Source organism: Miniopterus natalensis, chromosome 11, assembly GCF_054644295.1.
Source record: "Miniopterus natalensis isolate mMinNat1 chromosome 11, mMinNat1.hap1, whole genome shotgun sequence".
In the NCBI taxonomy this organism is placed as follows: Eukaryota; Metazoa; Chordata; class Mammalia; order Chiroptera; family Miniopteridae; genus Miniopterus; species Miniopterus natalensis.
In genome coordinates, this window is record NC_142091.1 from 40,313,998 (window position 1) to 40,339,886 (window position 25,889).

General features: G+C 39.2%; 1 protein-coding gene across 2 annotated transcripts in view; it reads right to left on the minus strand.

The window, feature by feature from the left end:
- The window catches only part of RNF121 (ring finger protein 121), a 75,328-nt gene that overhangs the window by 28,793 nt on the left and 20,646 nt on the right, over nucleotides 1-25,889 (minus strand). For both annotated transcript variants that reach the window (XM_016218135.2, XM_016218136.2), the window contains exons 2-3: nucleotides 15,717-15,754; nucleotides 12,453-12,594 (exon numbers count right to left, since the gene is read on the minus strand). In XM_016218135.2, coding sequence (XP_016073621.1) covers nucleotides 12,453-12,594; nucleotides 15,717-15,754 — 180 coding nt within the window. The remainder of the gene's footprint in view (nucleotides 1-12,452; nucleotides 12,595-15,716; nucleotides 15,755-25,889) is intronic.

A 25,889-nucleotide genomic window follows, 5' to 3' on the forward strand; every position in this document is an offset into this window, starting at 1 on the left:
AGAAATAACAAGATGGGTCATCCAAATAGAACAGCAAATAATAAAATCATCAGCCCACAGGACAGCTCATAAATCTAGTCTGTAAAAATGTCTGTACCAATTATATCAATAAAATCAGATGGCAATCTAGAGAAAGATACAGCATAGCATGTATGTCAAAAGGCTTATTCCTAACATACAAAGAGCTTTTATAAATCAATAAGAAACATTCCAAAAGAATATTAAGCAAGAAAAGGAAATGTCACCAAACACATTACACAGCTTGGCTGTGAAAAATATTTACATGTCCTAATAATGAAAATAAGGAATATTTTAGTCAACTAAAAACTGGGAGGCGGCAGATTGGCTCAGTTGGTTGAGCATTGTCCCATGCACCAAGAGCTCACAGGTTCAGTGTCCAGTCAGGGCATGTGCCCAGGTTGTGGGGTTGATCCTCAGTGGGGGCATGCAAGAGGCAGCCGACTGATGTTTCTCTCTCTCCCTCTCCCTTCCTAAAAAAAATAAATAAATTTAAAAATAAATAAATAAAACTTGGTAGGAGGAAAAGTGTATATGTGAGGGGTATAACAGTATAATTATCACCTTCCATAATAGGAAGTCAATACATAATATTTAAAAGTAAAGTTATATATATATTCACTATACTCATATTATTTAAAAATACAGAGGTAAGTATCAGAAAACAATAAAAAGCTGAAAGTGGCTGCCACTGAAGTAAGAATCAGGGATGGATACAGTTAAGATGGAGAACTGGTGTGTTTTGCTTTTTAAGTCTCGCAGTATTATTTGACTTTTAAACTATAATATATATAACCCTGATAAAAACTGAAATATCAGATATATAAACTAATCAACAATATGAACACACAACTGACAGCAGCAGCCAAATCATCAGTATGAAAACATGCTCAACCTTGCTAATTAAAGAAATATTTAATAAAGTAGATAGTTTCACCCTGTCAGATTGACAAAAACTAAAAATACTGATGATTCCCTATTCTCTCTTTAACACTGGATTAACAGCACTGTTAATCTCTTTTGGTGGAATTGTTAACTGCCATAACTTTTTCAGAGGGGAATTAAACAAGATCCACTAATAATTAAAATATGTATATTTCCTGACATAATAATTCCATTTCTAGAAATTCATCCTATGGAAATGCTTGCCAAGCTGTGCAGATTATACATGCAAAAAGTTTAGTAAATCATTGTTGTAACAGTGATAAAGTGTTAATTAATATGTCTATCAACAGGAGTCAATATTTTTAAAAAATCTATTTAAAAGAGTATTATGCATTACTAGTTTAAGAGGATGGCATGCATACTAATATGGATAGATATCTGAGAGATAGAAAATGTTGCAGAATCTAATAGATGTCACAAACATCTAAAAATTTATAAATATTAACATATGAATAGGAAAATACGCAAGTATAACAAACTGTTAATAGTGGTTCCCTCTGGGCACTTCTGATTTGTTTCTTTTTAAAAATATATCTTTATTGATTTCAGAGAGAGGAAGGGAGAGGGAGAGAGAGATAGAAACATCAATGATGAGTCACTGATTGGCTGCCTCCTGCATGCCCCTCACTGGGGATCGAGCCCCGCAACCGGGGCATGTGCCCTGACCAGGGATTGAACCACAATCTCCTGGATCATAGGTCAATGCTCAACTGCTGAGCCATGCCGGCCGGGTGGCACTTTTGATTTCTATGTCACGTACATGTTGTTTAAAATTTTTATAACAAGCATGCATAACATCTGTCATCAGAACAAAAACAAAATAAGAACAAAACCTCATCCTCTGTCTCTAGACAGGTCAGCTTTGTCCTCTAAGAACAAGACAGGCCTTCACTTCTCCTAGTTACTTAATAAGAAACAGATTTTAGAGCTGAAACTAAGTCCTGCCAAGTAGTCCATAAAAATCACAAAAATCCCCTCCACACATCCCTGATGAGGTTGTGTAGTCCCTAATAAACAATAGCTTGTGATGGGAAGATCATTCCCTTCTAAGACAGTTCAATCCATGTGAAACAGCTCTCACTGTTGAAAATTTCTTTATAATACTTAGCTGAAATCTACATTCTTAAAACTCATTCCTTAGCTTTAATTTGGGCCTCTGGAGTTACACAGAATAACAATCATGAAAACATATTTTAAGCTTAAATAGACTTTAGCAATCATCTAGTCTTAAACCCTCACTTTAAAGATGAAATCAGGATGAGGAAAGAAAGGCTAAGAGGGAGGAAGTAATTTGTCCAAGGTGTAATGCTAATTAGTAGCAGAGATGCTAGAAATAGATAGATTTTATATCATCTGATTCTCACTTTAAAACTTTTTATACTACACCAAAATTCTGTTCTTCAGAAGAGATGAGAAAAGAAGGTAACACTTCCTAACACATTCTATGAGACCAGCATTACCCTGCTACCAAAGAAAGACAAACACATGACAAGGAAACTACAGACCAAAATCCCTTTCTACTATAGAAGCAAAAATCCTAAACAAAATACTAGCAAACTGAATCCAGCAGCATTTTCAAAGGATTATACACCACAACACAGTGGGATTTATTCCAGGAATGCATATGATCATTTCAATGATGTAGAAAAAGCATTTGGGAAATCCAACATGCCGCGGTCCAGCCAAGGCAGGAGTCAGGGGTCCCGAAGGTGGGTAAGGCATCAGCGTTGGGAGACAGCAGACTACACGACTCAGAGGTGGTGTGACACTGTTCCACTTTATTGATATTCTACACAATTTTTTATACTTTCTTTTTTGGCTACGATTACATTTTTTCGGTTAGCAAGCAAGAAATATTATTCATAGGTTAATCAATACAAGTTTCAATTTCATCGGAATGGAACAATCTTGACTTTTATTTCTTAGGACAGAGGAGAAAGGAAAAATCAGTGACCTATAAAGTGATAGACGTGGCTTTGTTTGTAGCAGCAATATACTGACTTGTAAGACAGATATTTTATATAATATCTGCCTGTGGTTACTACTTCTTGTGGTTATATTTTAACTATGGACCTATTCATTAGCTATTATATTCTTCTTGCCATTTTCTTCTAAGAAAAGGGTACCTTTTGCCCTGGCTATTGATTAACTGCTTAAGAATGCTTTTCTTTTGTTCCTTAGAGAGCAAGCACCAGCGTGGACCCTGCCTTGCTAAGCGTTCCATGAAAGACAAATCACTACACAACACGCCTTCCGTTTACATGAACTATTCTAGTATCATTCTCATTGTAAGCACCTATATAAGGCAGATGAGGATCTGGTAGCCTTTTCATACTATTAACCCCTTTAGGGGGATGCCACAATCTGCCAATTATTCTATATGCTACCCAGGGTGGTCCTTGTACAGTAGGCAAGAGGCGATGGACTTTTTCTTGTCCTCGACTAATCTTGCAATCATAGGAGGAGGCACTAGAGTATAGGCTGGCTGCATGAACTCAGCTTTCTCTAGTTCTTCCATAAATTCCTCATTGGGGGCACCAGGGGGAATTTTCCTAGCTACTTCTAATAACAATTTGTTAAAACATCCGGCACATGTGGTAGTGGCTGGACTTGGGTAAATCAGAATTTCTTCAGAAGTGAGAACATCGTCGTTTACCATTCCCAGGTTAGTCATTGATTTTGCGACCCAAAATCCCCCTCCGAGGAGGAGAAGAGATATTCCCTTTAAGCCAATTATTCCCACCCATATGCCACGTCCTCTTCCCAGAAGATGCCTTCCTTGAAGCTTCCTCTCCACATCCGGACCTTGTCAGACGACATGGTTGGAAGAGGATGCGGCACCAATATCCATTTGTGATAAAAACGCTCAACAAACTAGGAGTAGAACAGAACTTCCTCAACACGATGAACAGCATTTATGAAATACCCACAGCTAACATACTCAAAGTTAGAAACTGGAAGCTTTCCCAAGACCAGAAAAAGGACACTGACGGAGATTCCAAGATGGTGGTGGATTGAGAGGCATTGTTCAAGGGTCAACTGTATAAAGAATATAGACAACAATATTATGCTATAATTATCGAACTTGCTAAGAGACTAGAACTTAATTATTCCAACCACTAAAATGACAGGATAACCCTGGCCTGTGTAGCTCAGCGATTAGAGTGTCGGCCCATGCAGAGAAGTGTGGTGGGTTCAATTCCTGGTCAAGGACATGTACCTGGGTTGCAGGTTTGATCCCTGGCCCTGGCCAGGGTGCGTGCGGGAGACAATCAATCGATGTCTCACATCAATGTTTCTCCTTCTCTCTCTCTCTCCAAAAATCAATGGAAAAAACATTCTCAGGTGAGGATTAACAAAAGATTTAACAACAAAAAAAGAAAGGATAGTTAAGTAATGTGACAGAGGTGCTAAATAGAGCTACAATGGCTATCATATTACAGTATACAAAAGTATCAAGTTAAATGTTGACACCTTAAATTTACAGTGCTGTATATCAAATATATTCAATAAAAAATAAAATAAATTGGACTTCATCAAACTGATAGATGTTTATGCATCAAAGGACACTATCAAGAAAGTGAGAGCCCGGCCAGGCGGGGCTCAGCAGTTGAGCGTTGACCTAGGATCTGGGCAACCGGGGTTTGATTCTGGGTCAGGGCACATGCCCGGGTTGCGGGTTCGATCCCCAGTCGGGGGCGTGCAGGAGGCGGCCGATCAATGGCTCTCTCATCACTGATGTTTCTATCTCTCTCTCTCTCCCCCTCTCCTTTCCTCTCTCTGAAATCAATAAAGATATATTAAAAAAAAGAAAATAAGTGAGAAAGCAACTCAAAACGAGAGAAATATTTGTAAATCATATATCTAATAATGGTCTAGTATACAGACTATGTAAAAAGCTCTTACAGAAAGTAAACCCTCATGCACTGTTGGTGAAATTGCAAAATGGTGCAGCCACTATGGAAAACAGTAGAAGATTCCTTAAAAAATTAAAAACAGAACTGCCTTATGAGCCAGAGACTCCGCTTCTGGGTATATATCCAAAGAAAACCAAAGCACTAATTCGAAAGAATATATGCACCCTTATGTTTATTGCATTATTTACAACAGCCAAGATATGGAAGCAACCCAAGTGCCCATCAACAGATGAGTGAATAAAAAAGTGGTGGTACATATATACAATGGAATATTACTTGGCCATAAAAAAGAATGAAATCTTACCATTTACGACAGCATGGATGGACCTAGAGGGTATTATGCTAAGTGAAATAAGTGAGATAGAGAAAGATAAATACCATAGGATTTCACTTATATGTGGAATCTAAAGAACAAAGTAAACAAACAAACAACAAAATTGAAACAGACTCACAGACACAGAGAACAAACTGATGCTTGCCACAGGGGGAAGGGGTAGGAGACTTGGTGAAAAAGGTGAAGAGATTAAGAAGTACAAATAGGTAGTTACAAAATAGTCACTGGGATGTAAAAGTACAACATAGAGAATACAGTCAATAATATTGTAATAACTATGTATGGTGGCAGGTGGGTACTAGAAATATAGGTGGAAACACTTTGTAATCTATATGATTGTCTAATCACTATGCTGTATACCTGAAACTAATACAAAATAATATTGAATATCAGCTGTAATTGAAAAATAAAATTTAAAAAGAACTCTTACAATGCAACAACAAAAAGACACAAAAGTCAATTAAAAGTGGAAGAAAAACCTGAACAAACATTCCTCCATGCAAAGATATTCAAATGGCCAATAAGCACATCAACTAATGCTCCACATCATTAGTCATTAGGGAAATATAAATCAAAACTACAATGAGATACCACTTCATGCCACTAAAATGGCTATAATTTTAAAAAAAAGAAGAGAAAAATAAGTGTGGAGAAATTGGAACTCATTGTGGGTTAGGATGTAAAAGGTTGCAGCTACTAGGGAAAATCATTTGGCAGTTCCTAAAAAAGTTAAACATAGTTACATATGACCCAGCAATTCTACTCCAGGGTATACCCAAGAATTGAAAATGGGTATTCAAATAAAAACTTATAATGAATGTTTATAGTAGCACTATTCACAATAGCCAAAAGGTGGAACAACCCAAATGTCCATCAAATGATAAATGGATAAACAAAATGTGGTATATCCACCCATGGAATATTATCCAACCATAAAAAGAAATGAAATACTGACAGATACTGCAACACAGATGAACCTTGAAAACATTATGCTATATGAAAGAAGCCAGACACATAAGGCCACATATTGTATGATTTCATTTATATAAATATCCAGAAGAGGCAAATATACAGAAAGTAGATTCATGGTTGCCAGGGTCTGGTGGGAGGGGGAAATGGGAGTGATTGCTTAATGGGTATGGCATTTCCTTTTGGGATAATGAAAATGTTCTAGAACTAAATAGTGGCAATAGTTGCACAACACTGTGGCTATACTAAAAGCCACTGAATTATATACGTAAAATGGTTAAAATAGTGTATTTTATATGAAACTGTCCTCAATAAAAATAAAATTATATTCCTTTTCCACATAAAATAGTACCTGAAGACATTTTTGTGTTGAGTTTTTTCTCTAAGGAGTGAGAGTAATAGTCACTAACATTAGCTTTAGAGTTTACAAAACATTTTGCCATACATTCTTACATAATCTTCACAACCCAATAGGAAATGGGAGAGCTGGCCAACAGAGTCACATTCATCTGACTCCCTTGTATTATACTGCCTCCAAAGCAAATGGCTCCAACTTCTGATAATCTTGAAAAAAGATAGGAGATGCCATTGTGTACAGGCATCTTGGGAAATTTTTCTTCTCCCCAAATTAGAATTTTAATTAAAGCAGTAACAATATTCATTGAATACAATTTAATAAAAATTTTAAAACCAGTATCAATCATTAATGACAGCAGCACAAAGCAGAACATTACAGATTTTCTTTGCCAATTTTCTAAAGCCATGGGTTTAAGTTTCTCAGTATGCCATAATGTTAGCATCTCCCCTTACTAGTTAAGTTTAGAATAATGTTTACAGGATATGGCAGTAAAATAAGAAGACTGTGCATGTTCCTTATACACTAGCCCCATTAAGCTACAGCCACACTTCCTGTTAAGGATTAACTCATGAATGACAGACACAACAGTGACTTTCTAATACAGTCCTATAGAGGTTCCTGAGGAGGATGCAGATGGGTCAGGGTTACCCAACCCTGTATCAAGCAGAACAGCCTCTCAAGGCTGTGTTTTCCACATATAGTGTTTCCTTAAGATACTGTTTGAAAAAAGGATTCCACAGCTTTAAAAAAAAAAGCACTTGCTGAAAACCACTGCAGCAGATGTGTGTCCTCACTCCCTTCAGAGTACTTTTTAAAAAATCTTTGCAGATTAGCCAACATTATATAACTAAAATTATTTCTAAGTACAAGCACAGAAATATCAAGAGTCTTACTCTACAGTGGTTCATGAGTTTTCTTAATTTACCAAGCTCAATTAAACCATCTTGCTAGTCCCCATTTTACATAGTAGGCACTATAACCACACATTAAGAAACAAGTGAGTTGTCTCATACGATAGGGTAAAGCATGAGCAGGGTCCAGTCATGAAGCCCCAACCCAGATGGCTTAGCCTGCTGGATGATGCCTAGTTTCCAAAAGCCTTGGTGCCATGTGGTCATTCCATGGACTGTGACCTGAAAGTACAGATGTCTCTACTTGTGCATGCCAACACCTGAGCTAGCTATAGGCCAGTAAAGTTTGGAACCTATGCTGGCTCACAGGCAAAGACTAGCCTATCTTCCTCCTATGCTCCAGTTTATTTCTTGTTACCCTTTGCAGATGCAACATAAGGTATAGTAGAAACTATAAAATATGAAACAAATGACCTGGGTTCAAATTCTGACTCTATCTATTCATATCCCCTTTATGTCTCAACCCTCTGGGCCTATTTATTCATTGTACTTACCTCATGGGCTATTAGAAAGACTAAATAAGATAGTGCATCAGTTTCTATCCACTGAGCTACAAACCCCTGGGCATCTGTAGCCATATTATAAGAGTCCTGAAAAGCATACACTAGAGAAAAAGAATCATTTAGGGATTAAGGCTGAAAGCCCTAGAGTAAAATTGTCTGGGTTCATATAATGCTTTTGTCACTGGAGCAAGTTACTTAGTCCATCTATGTCTCAGTTCCTCATCAGTAACTGGAAAAAACAGTACCTACCTTATTGGGTTATTGAGAAGATTAGTTGAGTCTTTATACGTAAAGTGCTTAAAACAGTGGCTGGCATAAGAACTCATCAAATATTAGCTATTGTTACTATTATATGTGCTTATGTATTCTTTCAAAGTACAACTATTATCATGTGGGTGTTTGTTAAGATTTTTATGTTAAAAAAGGGTTGTTATATTTGAAAAGGTTAAAAACTTCTAAGGTAATAATTGTAAAAAAGAATTAAGTATACTACCTGCCATGTCCTAATCCAGAGTACCTGAATCTATGATTTCAATCTTTTTAAAATTTATTAAGTTTTGTTTTTTAATTGATTTTGAGAGAGAAGAAGGGAGAGGGAAAGAGAAACATCGATGTGAAACATCAATGTGAGAGTGAAACATCAATTAGCTGCCTCCTGCACGCCCCCTACTGGGGATCCAACCCAAAGCCCAGGCATGTGCCCTGACCAGGAATCAAACTGGCAACCCTCTGGTGCATAGGACAACGATCTCAAGTCTTTAACTTAATTTTTGTGCATGGTGTAAGATAGTGGTCTAGTTTCATTCTTTTCATGTGGCAGTCTAGTTTTCCCAACACCATTTATTTATTCACCTATGGATGGATCCTTACATTGTTTCCATATCTTAACTATTGTAAATAATGCTGCAATGAACATGGGGTGTATATATCATTTCAAATCAGTGTTTTTGTATTCTTCAGATAAATACCCAGAAGTGGAATTGCTAGGTCATATAGTAATTCTATTCTTTTTTTCAGGAATCTGCTTACTGTTTTCTATAGTGGCTGCCCCCAGTTTACATTCTTATTAACAGTGCAATAGGGTTCCATTTTCTCTATATCCTTTCTAACACTTGTTATTTCTTGTCCCTTTTTTTTTTTTTCCGGGGAGAGGGAGAAGGAGAAACATCAATGATGAGAGAGTGTCACTGATCGGCTGCCTCCTGCACACTCCCTACTGGGGATTGAGCCCACAACCTGGACATGTGCCCTAACAGGAAATTAAACCATGACCTCCTGCTTCAAAGGTTGATGCTCAACCACTGAGCCAGGCTGGCTGGGCAATTTCTTATCTTTTTGATAATGGTAACTGTAACAGGTATGAAGTGATATCTCATTGTGGTTTTGATTTACATTTGCCTAATAATTAGTGATGTTGAATATCTTCATGTGCCCACTGGCTGTCTTCTTTGGAAAAAAGACTAATTAGATCCTCTGCCCATTTCTTAATTGGTTGTTTGTTTTTATGTTATTGAGTTGTGTGAGGTCTTTAAATATTTTGAATATTAACCCCTTATCAGATGTAAGATTTTCAAGTATCTTCTCCCATTCACTAGGGTGCCTTTCCATTTGGCTGAAAGTTTTCTTTGCCATGCAGAAACTTTTTAATTTGAAGTAATCCATTATTTAGTTTTGTGTTTTTTCCCTTTCCTTTTAAATCACATTCACAAAAACAGTTAAGACCAGTATCAAGGAGATAACTATGTTATTTTCTAGGAATTTTATAATTTCAGGTATTATATTAAAGTCTTTAACTTAATTTTTGTGCATGGTGTAAGATAGTGGTCTAGTTTCATACTTTTCATGTGGCAGTCTAGTTTTCCCAACACCATTTATTAAAGTGAGTGTCCTTTCTCCTTTGTATGTTCTTGGTTCCTTTGTTGTAAATTTACTGTCTATATAAGTGTGGGTTTAATTCTGGGCTCTCAATCCTGTTCCACTAATCTGAGTGTCTGTTTTTATGTCAATACAGTACTGTTTGATTACTACAGATTTGTAGTATAATTTGAAATCAACAAGTATGACTTGTTCTTCTTTGTTTTGTTCTTCTGTCTTAATCTTGTTCTTTTCTCAAGATAGCTTTGGCTATTCAGGATTTTTTGTAATTCCATACAAATTTTAGAATTACTGTTCTAGTTCTGTGAAAAATGGCATTGGAATTCTGTTAGGGATTACACTGAATCTGTAGGTTGCTTTGCATAATATTGACATTTTAACAGTATTAATTCTTCCAATCTATGAACAGAGTATTGTTCCATTTATTTGTGTCTTCCCCAATTTATTTCATCAGTGCCTTATACCTTTCAGTGTATAAGTCTTTCACCACCTTTGTTACATTTATTCCTATTTTATTCTCTTTGATGTAATTATGAATAGGATTAATTTCTCTTTCTGATAATTTGTTGTTAATACATAGAAACACCACAGATTTCTGTATATTGATTTGGTATCCTGTTAACTTTACTGAACTCATTTAGTAGTTCTAGCAGTTCTCTGGTAGAGTCTTTTGGGTATTCTATATACAGTATCATGTCATCTGCAAATAATGACAGTTTTACTTCTCCCTTTCAGATTTATATACCTTTTATTTCTTTTTCTTGCCTAATTGCTGTGTCTAGGAACTTCCAATACTGTGTTGAATAAAAGCGGTGAGAAATGCCCTAGTCAGTTCGGCTCAGTGGTTAGAGCGTCAGCCCAAGGACTGAAGGGTCTGAGGTTCAATTCTCGCCAAGGGCACATACCTCGGTTACAGGCTCGATCCCTGGCCCAGGTCAGGGTATGTGCAGGAGGCAACTAATCAATATGTCTCTCTCACATCGATGTCCCCTCCCTTTTCCCCCTCCCCCTACCCTCTCTGTAAAGCAATGGAAAAAATATCCTTAGGTGAGGATTAAAAAAAAAAAAAAGTGTCAAAAACAGGCATCCTTGTCTTATTCCTGATCGTAGAAAAAAATTTTTCATCTTTCCACCATTGATATGATGTTTGCTGTGGGTTTGTCATACATGGCCTTTATTTTGTGTATGTATTTTCTTTCTATACCCACTTGATTGAGAGTTTAAATCATAAATAGATGTTGAATTTTGTCAGATTTTTCTGCATCTATTGAGATGAGGAAGGGAGAAAGAGAGTTAGAAACATCACTGATGAGAGAAGGTCACTGCCTCCTGCATACCCCCTGCTGGGGATGGAGCCCAAAACCAGGGCATGTGCCCTGACCGGGAATCAAACCTCAATCTTCTGGATTATAGGTTGATGCTTATCTACTGAGCGATTCTGTCCGGGCAAGACAATATAATTTTTATCCTTCATTTTGTTAATGTGGTATAGCACATTGATTAATTTGTGGATGCTGGACCAACCCTGCATCCTTGCAGTAAATCTTACCTGATCATAATGCATGATCTTTTTATTGTATTGTTGAATTAGATTTGTTAATATTTTGCTGAGGATTTCTGCACCTATGTTCATCAATGATGTTGGCCTGTAATTTTTTTTTTTTGTAGTGTCCTTGTCTGGTTTTGGTATTAGGGTAATGCTGGCTTCATAAAATGAGTTTGGAAGCATTTCCTCCTTTTCAGTTTCTTGGAAGAGGTTGAGAAGGATAGCTATTAAAATCTTCTTTGAATGTTTGGTAGAATTTACCAGTGAAACCATCTGGTCCTGGACTGTTGTGTTTTTTTGCGAGATTTTTTTTTATTACTGATTCAATCTCCTTACTGTAATCAGTGTATTCAGATTATCTGTTTCTTCATGATTCAGTCTTGGAAGATTATATGTTTCAAGGAATATGTCCATTTTCTTCTAGGTTCTCTAATTTGTTGGTATACATGGAATATATTTTTCCATCCTTTTACTTTCAATCTCTGTGTCTCTGTATCTAAAGTGAGTTTCTTTATAGACAGTATATAGATGAATCATGGGTTTTTTAAATCCAATCAGCTACTCTGTCTTTTAATAGAATTTAATCCATTTACATTCAAAGTAATTACTAATAAGGAAGGATTTACTTCTGTCATTTAGGAGTATTTCTCTGTATGTTTTATATGTTTTTGTTCCTCATTTCCTCCATTACTGCCTTGGAAAAAAAAAAATTAATCTAATCCTACCTGTAAGATTTATTGGAGGCTTGGTCTTCCCAGTAAAGTGATCACTTCTCCTTCTATTTCAAAAATTCTAATGAATATCTTCTTCATGAACGTGTTTCAAAATATTTAAAAGGAAGGGCCTACCCTTTCTGGCCATAAAAGTAGTCTCAGGTTCTATCCCTATTTTCACCCTCTGAATCACCTGCACCTTAAACACACACCCACCATACACAATTCACCATTCATACAGAAAGTTCATTATTATTGTCCATTCTCTACCTACATGTGGCTTGGTTTTGGCTGGATCCTAGAATACTTAGGAAGGGTCCCTTGTTACTGGAAGACAAAGAAGAGAGAGTCAAAATGGCTTACATTGTAGGAGCGAGGATGCCTCTGCTTCCACTGCACCAGGAGCAGCTGGGCCACCACCAAGGTAGCGATGAGAATGAGGACCATTTCGGCGTGCATGGCTTCGTGACCACGGTGCTTGGCATGCATGCGTGCATGTTCGACCCTGAAAACCAAATAGGTGGGGTTAGCCAGAACAGGGACGGTGTGGTGGTAAAAGGGTAGTGCTTCCTAAGGTTATCCTACTAGTCCATAGTTCAGAATATACTCTTGTGCTTTGCAGCTGCAGGGTACTATGCAAATTAGGGGCTAGAAAAACACATACCCTAGAGGACAGGCATTTTGGCATAGAATAGGGGCTCTAAGGGCCCCAATAACCAAGCTCAGCTATTGGGTAAAACATGGGTGGTCTGCTGCCTGTACCCAATGACAGGTACAGCTGACACCTTTCCTGTAGCAGGAAACAGATCCCAGGAGAAGCCTGTGTCACTGCCCATTTCAGACTATTTCAACCTGTCACTGGAAGAAAAAAGTAATCCAAACAGAAGATTATAGCCATAAAGTCTCATAATCTTAGTCAATGATATTTATGATACCAATAAAGGAGTAACACTGCAAATGTATGCTAATTCCAGGGTTAAAGTTTTGCTTTATTTGTCCTACCCTCTCTGTCAGAACCAGGGATCCTGAAGACTAGTTACAGCCTGAAAAATCTAGACTGCTTTGACTTTATAGTAATTCAAGAGTGACTTCACCATCAACACCCACAGGTCAAATAGCCTCCTTATGGACTCGAGAAGGCTACAACTAGAAACTCCTATTTAATCAAAGGCTGGCATTCTCTTGTCCTGAGGATTGGCAGCAAGCCATTTCCTTGGCCAATACAGGCAAAAAGCTTTCTCTAAGAATAGAGAATAGTTACTCCTACCACTCTGGGTCAGTCAGCAAAGGGACAAGACTGAGGAAGAATTTAGAAAGAAAACTAAATACAAATGCAGCCTGTAGTCAGGAGCTTTTGTACAAATTTTCCATATATGGGGGTACTAGGGAGGGATGGAAGAACAGCATAAATGGTATTTTCATGGAGTTCCCAAGGGCAAGAAGAACCCAGTGGTATGAATGATGGATAAATGATAAAGCAAATATAGCAAAAAGTTAACTGTAGAATCCAGGTGGTGAGTGTAAGAGTGTTCACTGTGCATTTTTTCCATCATATCTGTATGTTTGAAATTTTTCATCATAAAGTGTAGGGGGGGGGGAACCTTGGTGGGCAGTCAAATGTCAGCCAGCCGGTCAGTCACAGCACCAAAGGATGCATTTTACATAAAACACTATCCTGGGTGAGAGAATTTGACAGAAAGGTAATAAGGTTAGGTTCAGACACACTTTGTGGCCTTGGCCAAGAAAATTAATCTCTACGTTACAATTTCTTCATCTGTCAAAAGGAGTCCAAATCTTTTCCACCACCTCATAGGGTTGTTGTGAGAATAAGCTAAAATCAAAGGACAAATAACACTTTAAAAACCTACTGGGAGTTACAAAGATAAATAATTTTCTTGTTCTCAGTATATAACTGAATGGATGTGCACAACAATGAAAAAAAGGATCTAGAAAAGACCAGAGAAGTCACCTATTTCAAGTTCCCACTCAATGCAAAAATTATTTTTTATATTCTTTGTTTGGAATACTTCCATTGGCTTGAAAACATATGCCTCTTAAAGTAATCTAATCTAGAACCAGCAGTGTCTGACACATTGTAGGTACTCATATGTGCTTAAGAAGGAATAAAACTCCAACACTTTAAGAGGGAGGAAGTTCTCTACCTCTCAATATACCATGATTACTAAAGATGTTTCTGATAATGATACAAAATCTATCTTTATACAGCTTCAATGCATTGAACCTAAACCTATATTCTGGAACAATAAAGGACATATCCACTCCTCTTTTCTAAAGCTGCTCTTTCAAAGATTTCTCATGATCTTACTTTTAAGTTACAAAAACAAAACTATCCTGTTCCTATCACCATTTTCCTGGCCCTTGTAGTGCTAGGTCTTTTAAACACTATTCATATAACATAACATAATGTGAAGACCATTAATCCTGGTTGCCTTCTTTTAGACATTATCTAGCTAAAGATCTTATAATGCAGCATTTACAACATCCAGTGTGGCCTCAGTGTAACAGAGCACAATGGCACTGTCCCTACCTTAAGGCAGACAGCATATTTTTATGAACATCTTCCAAATTATTTGGGTTATTTCAGTAGCTGAGGTACACAACTGGTGCATATTAAGCTTAAAGTCATCTAAAAGTCTCGCTGGGTTTGTCACATGAGTTAATATGTTCACCATTCTATATTTTTACAATCAATAGTTTTAATCTTAAAAAAAGGTTTTTTTTTCTCATTATTAAGTTTTATTTGGTTGATTTTAACTCACTGGGCAGCCATCTTGTGAAGTTTGCGGGGCAAACACTCTGAAACGCCTTTACTGATCAGATATCATGACAATAAGATATTTGCTGACCCACTCTGGTTACACAGCATGTTACTGCCAAGCTGAGATCAGAAACACATCTCCCGCCCAGCCGGGCGTGGCTCAGCGGTTGAGCATCAACCTAGGATCCAGGCGATCAGGGTTCGATTCCCGGTCAGGGCACATGCCCGGGTTGCGGGCTGCAGCTGATCAATGATACTCTCATCATTGATGTTTCTCTCTCTCTCTCCCTCTCCCTTCCTCTCTCTGAAATCAATAAAGATATATAAAAATAAAAATGTTTAAGAAAACACATCTCCCATTTTCTCAATCAGATCCCTCTGCCCTGTTTCATGGATAATGATGATGATGTTAATAATGATATCATCTTCAAAGTAGTTAACACTTACTGGAAGCTTACCACATGCCAGGCACTGTTCTAAGAATTTCATATATATTAATCCTCACAACAACTCTATGATGTATAGGTACTATTTTGATACAATTTTACAAATGAAAAAAACTAAGGCAGTGAGAAGTTAATAACTTGCCCAAGACCACATAGCTAGCAAATGGTAGAACTGGATTCAAACCCAGGTGGATGGCTTGGTACAATTACATATTTACTTCCCAGGACCAAGGGAGCTACCCAGAAGTGACCCAGGTACTGGAAAAGAATCCCAAAAGACCTATTCTACTGGTCATGAGTCATTGCCTCCCAGACAAGGAAGCAAAACGAGCAGATATACAACTCTATTGGTTGAATTAACCTATAGTTCCCAGCCTGAGGGGCCCACACTGTCACACTTACCTCCATTGCTCCTCTGGGGAGAGGTGTGACATATCAACCTGTAGAAAGATACCACCAGAAAAATCCATTACTGTCTTAGAACTGTCCCTGCCCAAAATAAGGTGCTCACACACTCATCAACACCCTCAAGGAATTACAGGGAGCTTCAAGTGTCACAATCTCTATGAAGCCTTCCCCAGTACTCTATTCCCCACTGATCTCTCCCTTCTAGAACTAACCAGTTCCTCTGGCACACGCCTATGACTGACATTGTTTTTGCATGTCTGTGCTAGGCAATGAGGACAAAAGAATGAACCTTATTCCCAAGATTCTGACAGCCTAGTGAGGAAGATAGGTATATAAAAACAGAAAATTTCTTTATTAGATGTTGAAGACTTGCTATGGAAGAATAAAGAATTGGCTTCTCATCCAACCTGTGGCGTGGCAGATTAGTGAAAACCCTGGAGGAGATAAGAAATATTACCCAGATGAGGAAATGAGAGAAATACGTTCCAGGAAAGGGACTCACATGAACATGAAGTTACAAAGCATACAAACAATTGAGTATGGCTAGAGAAAAAGTAAAAATCACGATTAGCAGGAATGAAGGCCCCCATGATAGCAGGCAGAACATTACACTAGAGTGAACTAAGCTTTAGTACCAGCTCTGCTTTCAACTAGTGGCCTTCCAACCTCAAAGCTCTATTTGTCAGCCTTGTCCTTTTAGAGCAGTTTCTCAACCTTAACACTAGTGATACATTGGGCTGGTTAAATTCTTTGTTTGGGGGAGAGGGAGGATGTTTAGCAGCATCCCTGGCCTCTACCCACTAGATGCCAGTAACATTCCAACAGATGCAACAAGTAAAATGTCTACAGATATTGTCAAACGTCCCCCAGAGAATAAAAACTACCCCCAGTTGAAAACCACTGCTCTAGAATACTACTAAACTCTCTGAGTTCAGGGCTCAAGTGTTCTGCTTTCTTGTAGCCATACAGAAGTATACCCAAGTCTCAGTACAGTAAGTCATGCAATACATTCTTATTTTGAGCTAGAAATGTTCCTTGATGTACAAAAGGAAGACAAAGTTTCAGACGAGGATCACTCAAATCAACCAACATATTCCTTTGGTACTTATGATGTTCAAAGCCCATTTTCCCACTGTTCTTATAACTTCAGAAAAATACCTTAAGTGGAACATTTTAAGTACAACGGGGCAAAACTCCATTCCACTACCCAGTCCAATTGGCACATATTTACCAGGCATCCTTTATGTGTATATACTGAAAATGCCATGACTATATAGGTAGGGCTCTCTAGTTTCTACAAGTCCCAGCTAAGTAAAAAGGAAGAGAGCAAGGAAGGAAAGAAGAAAGGGAAGGAGGGAGAGGGGAGGGGAGGGGAGGGGGGAGGGGAGGGGAGGGGGGAGGAAGGAAGGAAGGAAGGGAGGGAGGAAGGGAGGAAGGGAGGAAGGGAGGGAAGGGAGGGAAGGGAGGGAGGAAGGGAGGAAGGGAGGAAGGGAGGGAGGGAGGGAGGGAGGGAGGAAGGGAGGAAGGGAGGAAGGGAGGAAAGGAGGAAGGGAGGAAGGAAGGAAGGAAGGAAGGGAGGGGAGGAGGGAGAATCTCCCAAGACTTCACAAGCCAAAAGGGGTAATTAAGTCAACCACTCTCCTCCCTCTTCCTACTTCACATATTCAGACAGGTAGGAGGAGCAGAGACACAGTTTAGGGAGGTTCTAAACCCACCATGTGGCAATTAAGAACCCAGAGGGGGAGAAAAACAAGATGGCAACATAGGTAGCAGCTGTACCCGCTGCCTCCGGCAACCACATCAAAATTACAACTAAAACACAGAACCACCATCACTCAGAGCCTCCTGAAATCTGGCTGAACAGAAGCCCTACAACCAGGGAACTGAAGAAGCACTGAGACCAGTAGGAGGGGCGGAGACGCGGGCGGATCGGGGCTGAATCGCAGAGACCCTGCCATAAGCCCACAACGGGTGCCGCGGTTTAAACCCGGGAGGGACATCTCGGTGGTGGAGGTTTCCCGGAGGAGTGAGGAGTCTCAGCCCCACGTCAAGCCCCCAGCCCAGGGCTCCAGCAGCGGAAGAGACGGCTCCACACCTTCAGCTGTGAAAACTAGCGAGGACTGTCACTGAGGGTCACCAAGGCTGCGGGAGTCGCAGGCTTTCCTCTTAAAGGGACGGCTCACGGACTCTCTCAGACATGCTCCCTCTGAGCACCGGCACCGGGCGGCAGCTTAAAAGGAACCTGGGACATTTGGGGAGGAACTAACTTGCCTGATCAGGGAGAGAGCTAGAGGGGCAGCTTTCTTCCAGACAGAAGAGCTGGCAGAGGCCATTGCTCCTTTGGTGAGCCCTGGCCCACAAAGCCAACAGGCAGGAGCCATATTTGAATCTCCAGCACCTAACTCATTTTTTGGCCCCGCCCCATGATTCCTGGAGGCCCCGCCCCTCCCTACCTGCAAGCTCATCCAAGCCATTTCCAGTGGCTTTTCTATGCAAGTGGCCTCTCGAGCCTCATGCTTAGGACTTTCCTAAAATCTCTCAAACAAGGAGCAGCTGGCCTCAGCGTGCCCCATACGTCTTGATAAGTGGCCCCAGGCCTGGCACTAGTGGCAGTCTGCATTGGTTCATAGCTTGACCTCTCCTGGACACCTCCAAGTCCAGCACAAGTAGCAGCCAACTACGGTTTGCTGTGTAGCTCATGCTGGGTGGCCCTGGGATAGGCACTGTTAGAGGCTGACTTTGCACCTCCTGGGAGGTCCCAGAGACAGTGCACCTGGTGGTCAGACTCCACCACGCTGGATTACAACCCTACCACATCCACAAGTGACACACTCAAGGGGCACACTTGGTAAACATCAAAGCCCCACTGAAGTAAATCCTGAACCATAGGGTTGTCTCCAGCACAGCAGCTCTTTGACTGTAGTTGCAGCTGGTCCTCACAGCCCACTGGCCAGGGGGTCAATTCTTCCCAGTGATGCCAACAGCAACCAAGGATCAACTACAACAGGACAGTGCACACAGCCCACACAGGGGAGTACCTAGAAGGCCCAGGTCAAGCGACTGGGGAGGCTGAGCCACTGGACCCTACAGGACACCTACTACACAAAGCCACTCTACAAATTCCAGGAGACATAGCAGCTCTACCTAATATATAAAAACAAACACCTGGAAGTAGCCCAAATGTGGAGGCAAAGAAACATGTCACAAAGGAAAGAACAGAAGAAATCTCTAGTAGAGAAACTAAATGAAATAGATCCAAACAAGCTAACAGATACAGAGTTCAGAATTTTGTTTATAAGGATGTTTAAGCATACTATTAGGGAAATAACTGAGAAAATCGATAACATAATAAAGTACCAATTTGAAATGAAGGCTACATGAACTGAAATGAAGAATAATTTACAGAGAATCAACAGTAGAGGAGAGGACGCTGAGAATCAAATCAGCAATTTGGAACAAGAGGAAACAAAAAACACCCAACTAGAAGAGCAAAAAGAAAAAAGAATCTAGAAATATGAAGATAGTATAAGGAGCCTCTGGGACTTCAAGAGGCCTAACATTCGTATTATTGGGATACCAGAAGGGGGAGAAAGAGAACAAGAAATTGAAAACATATTTGAAAAAATAATTACAGAAAACTTCCCCTACCTGAGGAAAGAAATAGACTTACAGGTATAGGAAGCACAGAGGGTACCAAACAAGAGGAACCCAAAGAGGCCCACAGCAAGACACATCATAATTAAAATGCCAAAGGTTAAAGACAAAGAGAGAATCTTAAAAGCAGCAAGAGAAAAGCAGTTAGTTACCTACAAGGGAGCCCCCCTACGACTGTCAGCTGATTTCTCAACAGAAACCTTGCAGACAAGAAGGGAGTGGCAAGAAATATTCAAAGTGATGAAAAAAAGGAACTACAACCAAGACTGCTCTACCCAGCAAAGCTATCATTTAGAATTGAAGGTCAGCTAAAGAGCTTCACAGACAAAGAAAAGCTAAAAGAGTTCATCACTACCAGACCAGCACTACAGGAAAAGTTGAAGGGTCTTCTTTAAGAAGAAGCCAATAAACAAAAGAATCTGACGAACTAAATAGATCCAGAGACATTGACACATGCAACAGACGGTCATATCCCAGAGGAAAGGGGACTGGAGGGTGGGAAGAGATTGTATAACCCATGGACACAGTCAATAACAGGGTGAAGGCCTGGGGAGGGGGTGGGCGTAAAGTGGAGGGGGTCAATTGGGGAGGAAAAATGGGACACCTGCAATACTCTCAACAATAAAGGTAAATAAAAAAAAAAAAAGAATCCAGAGGGAATGCCCAGCCAGTGTTGCTCAGTGGCTTGCATGTCAACCTTTGAAGCAGGAGGACACAGTTCAGTTCCTGGTCAGGGCACATGCCTGGGGTGGGCTTGATCCCCAATAGGGGGCATGCAGGAGGCAGTCGATCAATGATTCTCATCATTGATGCTTCTGTCCTTCTCTCTCTCTCCCTTCCTCTCTATGAAGTCAATAAAAAAATAAAATGTTTGGAATTAGTTTTTAAAATGAGGACCCAGAGGAAGAAGATTTCCAGTCAAGGTGGCAGAATAGGTAAATGCTGTATTCTCCTCCTCCCACAACCATATCAAAATTATAACCAAATTACAGAACAGACATCATTGAGAACCACCTGAACACAATTCCCATAACTAAGGATTTGAAGAAGCAACGTCGAGACTGGTAGAAAAATGGAGAAGTAGAACAAGCAGGTCCCACATCCATGGTGTGACAGTTAAGAAATGGGAGTATCTCAGCTGCTGAGTTCCACCTTGAAGGGTGAGGGGTCCCAGCCACATACTAGGTTCTCCAGCTGAGGACTCCATTGCTGGGAAGAGAAGTGCCCATAATATTTGATTGTGAAAATGAGTGTGGACGGAGGACAAGTGAAGAGGGTGACGGGGGGCTGCTGGAAACCTCTGTACTGCAGGTCCTAAAGGGACCATGCAGACTCACTCACTCAAACTCACTTGCTCTCAGCTCCAGAACTGGTGTGGCAGCTCGAAAAGCACCAGGGACATACGGGGAGGAGGTAAATTGACTAGCTTCAGGGAAAGGGCTGGAGGGGTGGGGGTCAGGGCAGCTCTCTCCTAGACAAAAATGCTGGAAGACAGCATTGTTCTTTTGTTGAGCCATCTTCCTACCCATGGGGCAGGTGCAGGCAGGCTCCAAGTCAGGACACCCCATTAACTTGTCTAACACCGTTCACTACATCCTGGTGATTCCCTGAGACCCCAAGCCCAACTAACTCATGCACCAGACAGGAACCTATTCAAACAACTAGTCTACACAAGCAACCTTTCTCGGCTAGCACTACAGACTTTCCTAAAATCTCTCAAAGGTCCACAAAACCCACAAAAGCAGCAGCTGGGTTCAACGCATCCCATACCTCTAGCTAAGCAGTCCCAAGCCTGGCACTAGCGGTAGCCTACCTCAGTTCACAGCCTAGCCTCTCCCAGGTGCGTCCAAGCCCAGCACAGAAAGCAGCTGTCCTTGGCCTGCACCAGATCCCTCCCAAGGCCCCAGAACCAACATACCCAATGGCTAGCTTCAGACCACAACAGAGAACTGCCCAATCAACTCCACAAAGGACACACACACAGTGGACTCACCACCAGGCACCACAGCCTTACTAAATGGAACCTCACTCCATGAAGTTGGTCCCCACACAACTCATGTGCTGTAATCACCGCCATTCCTCACAGTCAGTCAGCCTGAGGGTCAATCCTGCACACTGATATACCAACAGCAATCAAGGCTCAACACAACTCACACAAGGAACACCCCTGGAGCACCCAGCTCAGGTGACCAGGGAGACAGAACCACTGGGCCCCACAGGACACCCACTACAAAAGGCCACTCTACCAAGACTGGAAGACACAGCAGATCTACCCAATACATAGATACAAACACAGAGAGTGAGCCAAAATGAGGAGACAAAGGAACATGTCCCAAATGAAAAAACAGGACAAAACTCCAGAAAATGAACTAAATGAAATGGAGACAAGCAATCTCCCAGATGCAGAGTTCAAAACACTGGTTATAAGGATCCTCAATGATTAGTAGATTAATGAAGAATAGATTAACTCAGTGAGAACTTCAACAAAGAGGTACAGAATGTAAAAATGGAGATAGAAAACAAAAAAGAACCAGTCAGAAATGAAGAATAGAATAATTGAAATGAAGAATACACTAGAAGGAATCAACGGCAGATTAGATGAAGCAGATGACTGGATAAGCAATTGTGAAAACAAGATAGCAGAAAACACCTAATTCAAACTGCTAAAAAAAAAGAAAAAAAAAAATGAGGCTAGTTTAAGGGACCTCTGGGACAACATCAAACTTACCAACATTCACATCATAGGGGTGCCAGAAGAGAAGAGAAAGAGCAAGAGATTGAAAACATATTTTAAGAAATAATGACTGAAAACTATCCTAACCTGGCAAAGAAAATAGACATAAAAGTCCAAGATGCAGAGAGTTCCAACCAAGATGAACCTGAAAAAGCCAAAACCAAGACACATCATAATTAAAATGTCAAAAGTTAAAGACAGAGAGAATCTTAAAAACAGCAAGAGATGCCCGACCAGCATGGCTCAGTGGTAGAGCATCGACCCATGAACCAGGAGGTCACAGTTCAATTCCTGGTCAGGGCACATGCCCAGTTTGTAGGCTTGATCCTAAGTAGGGGGCATGCAGGAAGCAGCCGATCAATGACTCTCCTCATTGATGTTTCTATCTCTCTCTCCCCCTCCGTTCCACTCTCTGAAATCAACAAATAAAACATATTTTTAAAAAATAGCAAGAGAAAAGCTGTTACTTATATACAAGGGAGCTCCCATAAGACTATCAGCTGATTTCTCAGAAATTTTGCAACCCAGATGGGACTGGCACAAAAATACCAAAGTAATGAAAGCAAGGATCTACAACCAAGATTAGTCTACCCAGCAAGGCTATCAATTCAGAATCAAAAGAGAGAGAAAGAGTTTCCCAGGTAAGAAAAAATTAAGGAGCTCCTCACCATTAAACCAGTATTACAAAAAATATTAACCCTTTGCGGTCGTTTGTCTACTCTCAGCCACCAAAGCTTTTTTACCGTTCCGGTCATATGTCTGCTCTTAGCCACCACAGCAAGGAACCGTACGAATCTTAACTCCATTCATGTATCAGTTCATAATTTTTCTTGTTTATCCTTCATAATCTTGCATGTTATGTGTCACTGCTCTTTCAATGGAAATTAATTCCGACCAGCATGACACCCATGTCCAAATTTAATATGACCGCAAAGGGTTAAAGGGGGTACCTTAAGAAAAAATTATCAAAAATAAGAAAATATAGGAAAGGAAAAAATTTTCACTGATAAAGGCAAACACATAATAAAAACAGTGCATCAAACAACTATAAAACTAGTAAAGATTAAATGACAAAAGAAGACCATGTATAATTACAACAATAAATTAAGGGATACACACAAACACAAAAGAAGTAAACAATATTGACAAAAACATAAATGTGGATGGGGTGAGTAAAAACTGTAGTGACTTTTGAATATTTGAACTTACGTGGCCATCAACTTAAAATAGACTGCTGGAAACAGAGCTCATTATACATGAAGCACACAGTAACCACAAACCAAAAATCTACAAAAAATAAAGAAAAAAGGATCCAAACACAATACTATAGAAACTTATCAACATACAAGAGAAGAGAACAGGAGAATTAGAAAGGAACAGATATGAACTGCAAAAAGCAATTAGAAAACAATTAATAAAATGACAATAACTACATACCTATGAATAATTAATTTTTTATTATTTTTTTAATCCTCACTCAAGAATATTTTTTCCACTGCTTTTCAGAGAGAGTGGACGGGAGAGTAAGGGAGAGAGAGGGAAAGAGGGAGAACAAGAGAAAGAGAGAAAGAGAGAGATTGATTGGTTGCCTCCCACACAAGCCCCGATAGGGGCCAGGGATTCAGCCTGCAACTGAGGTAAGTGCCCTTAGCCAGAACTGAACCCAGGACACTCTAGTCCATGGGCCTACACTCTAACCACTGAGCCAAACTAGCTAGGGCTGAATAATTACCTTAAATGTAAACAGACTAAATGCCCCAATCAAAAGACATAGGATGACTTAATGGATAAAAAACACGACCTGTACATATACTGCATACAAGAGACCCACTTCAGATGGAAAGACACACATAGAATGAAAACAAAGGGATGAAAAAAGATATTTCATGCAAATATAAATTTTAAAAGCTGGGGTAGCAATACTTATATAAAAATAAACTTTAAAGCAAGGGCTGTAACAAGAGACAAAGAAGGGAACTTCATAATGATAAAGGGATCAATCCAACAAAAGGAAATAACTCTCATAAACATCTATGCACCCAATGTAGGAGCACCTAAATATATAAAGCAAATATTGATAGACATAAAGGGAGAGATCAACAGTAATACACTAATAGTAGGGGACTTTAACTCCCCATTGACATCAATGGATACATTATCCAGACAGAAAATCAACAAGGAAACAGTGGCTTTAAGTGACACATTGGACTAGACGGATTTAATTGACATTTTAAAGGACATTTCACATCAAACCAACAGAATACATATTCTTTTAAAGTGGGCATGAAACATTTTACAAGACAGACCACATGTTAGGCCACAAAACAAATCTTAATACATTTAAGAAGTCTGAAATATCAAGCATCTTTTCCTATCATAATGGTCGATTATAATTACAAGAAAAAAATGAAAACACACAAACATGTGGAGGCTACATAACATGCTACTATTACATAATGAATGGGTTAACAGTAAGATCAAGACAGTAATCAAAAGATACCTTAACACAAATGAAAATAAAAATACAACAACCCAAAAATCTTTGGGACACAGTCAAAGCAATTCTAAAAGGAAATTCATAGCAGTACAGGCCTACCTCAACAAACAAGAAAAATCTCAAACAATCTAACCTTACACCGAAAGAAACTAGAAAAAGAACATACAAAGCACAAAGTGACTAGAAAGAAGAAAATAATAAAGACTAGAACAGAAATAAACAAAATACAGTTAAAAAAAACAATAGAGAAAATCAATGAAAGCAAAAGAGGTTCTTTGAAAAGATAAAACTGATAACCCTTTAGCCAGACTCAAGGAAAAAAAGAGAGCCCAAGTAAATAAAGTCAGAAATAAAAGTGACAATCAACACTACGGAAATACAAAGGATTATAAGGAAATACTACGAAAAATTACATGCCAACAAATAAGACAAATTGGAAGAAATAAATTCCTAGAAACATACATTGTCAAGGCTGAATTAGAAAGAAAGAGAAATACTGAACAGACTGTTACTAACAAAATCAATTCAGTAATCACAAAACTCCCAACAAACAAAACTTGACCAGGTGGCTTCATGAGTGAATTTTAACAAATATTCAAAGAAGAATTAGTACCTAACCTCCTCGAACTATTCCAAAAACAAGTAGAGGAGGGAAGGCTCCCAAATCGTATTATAAGGCCAGCTCATGGCCTACAAAAAATAAAGAAAAAACACTACAAAAAAAGACAAAGACACTACAAAAAAAAGAGGATTATAGGCCAATATACATAGATGCAAAAATCCTCAACAAAACACTAAAAAACCAAATTCAGCAATACATTAGAAAGATTATACACCATAATCAAGTAGAACTTATTCCTGAGATGCAAGGTCAGTTCAATATCCACAAATCAATTCACATGATATAATACAAAAAAAATGAAGAATAAAAATCATATGGTCATAACCATAGATGCAGAAAAAGCACTTAACAAAACCCAACATCCATTTATGATGAAAACTTTTATCAAAGTGAGGATAAAGGAAACATACCTCAACACAATAAAGGCCATATATGAAAAACCAACAGCTAACATCATATTCAATGGTGAAAAACTGAAAGTTTTTTCTTTTATTAAGATCGCTTTTATTCAACATAGTATTGGAAGTCCTAGCAAAGAAATGAAGAGATAAAACTGTCATTATTTGCAGATTACGCACTATATATAGAGAACCCTAAAGATTTCACTAAAAACAATTAGAATAAATGAATTCAGTAAAGTAGCAGGACAAAAAATTAATA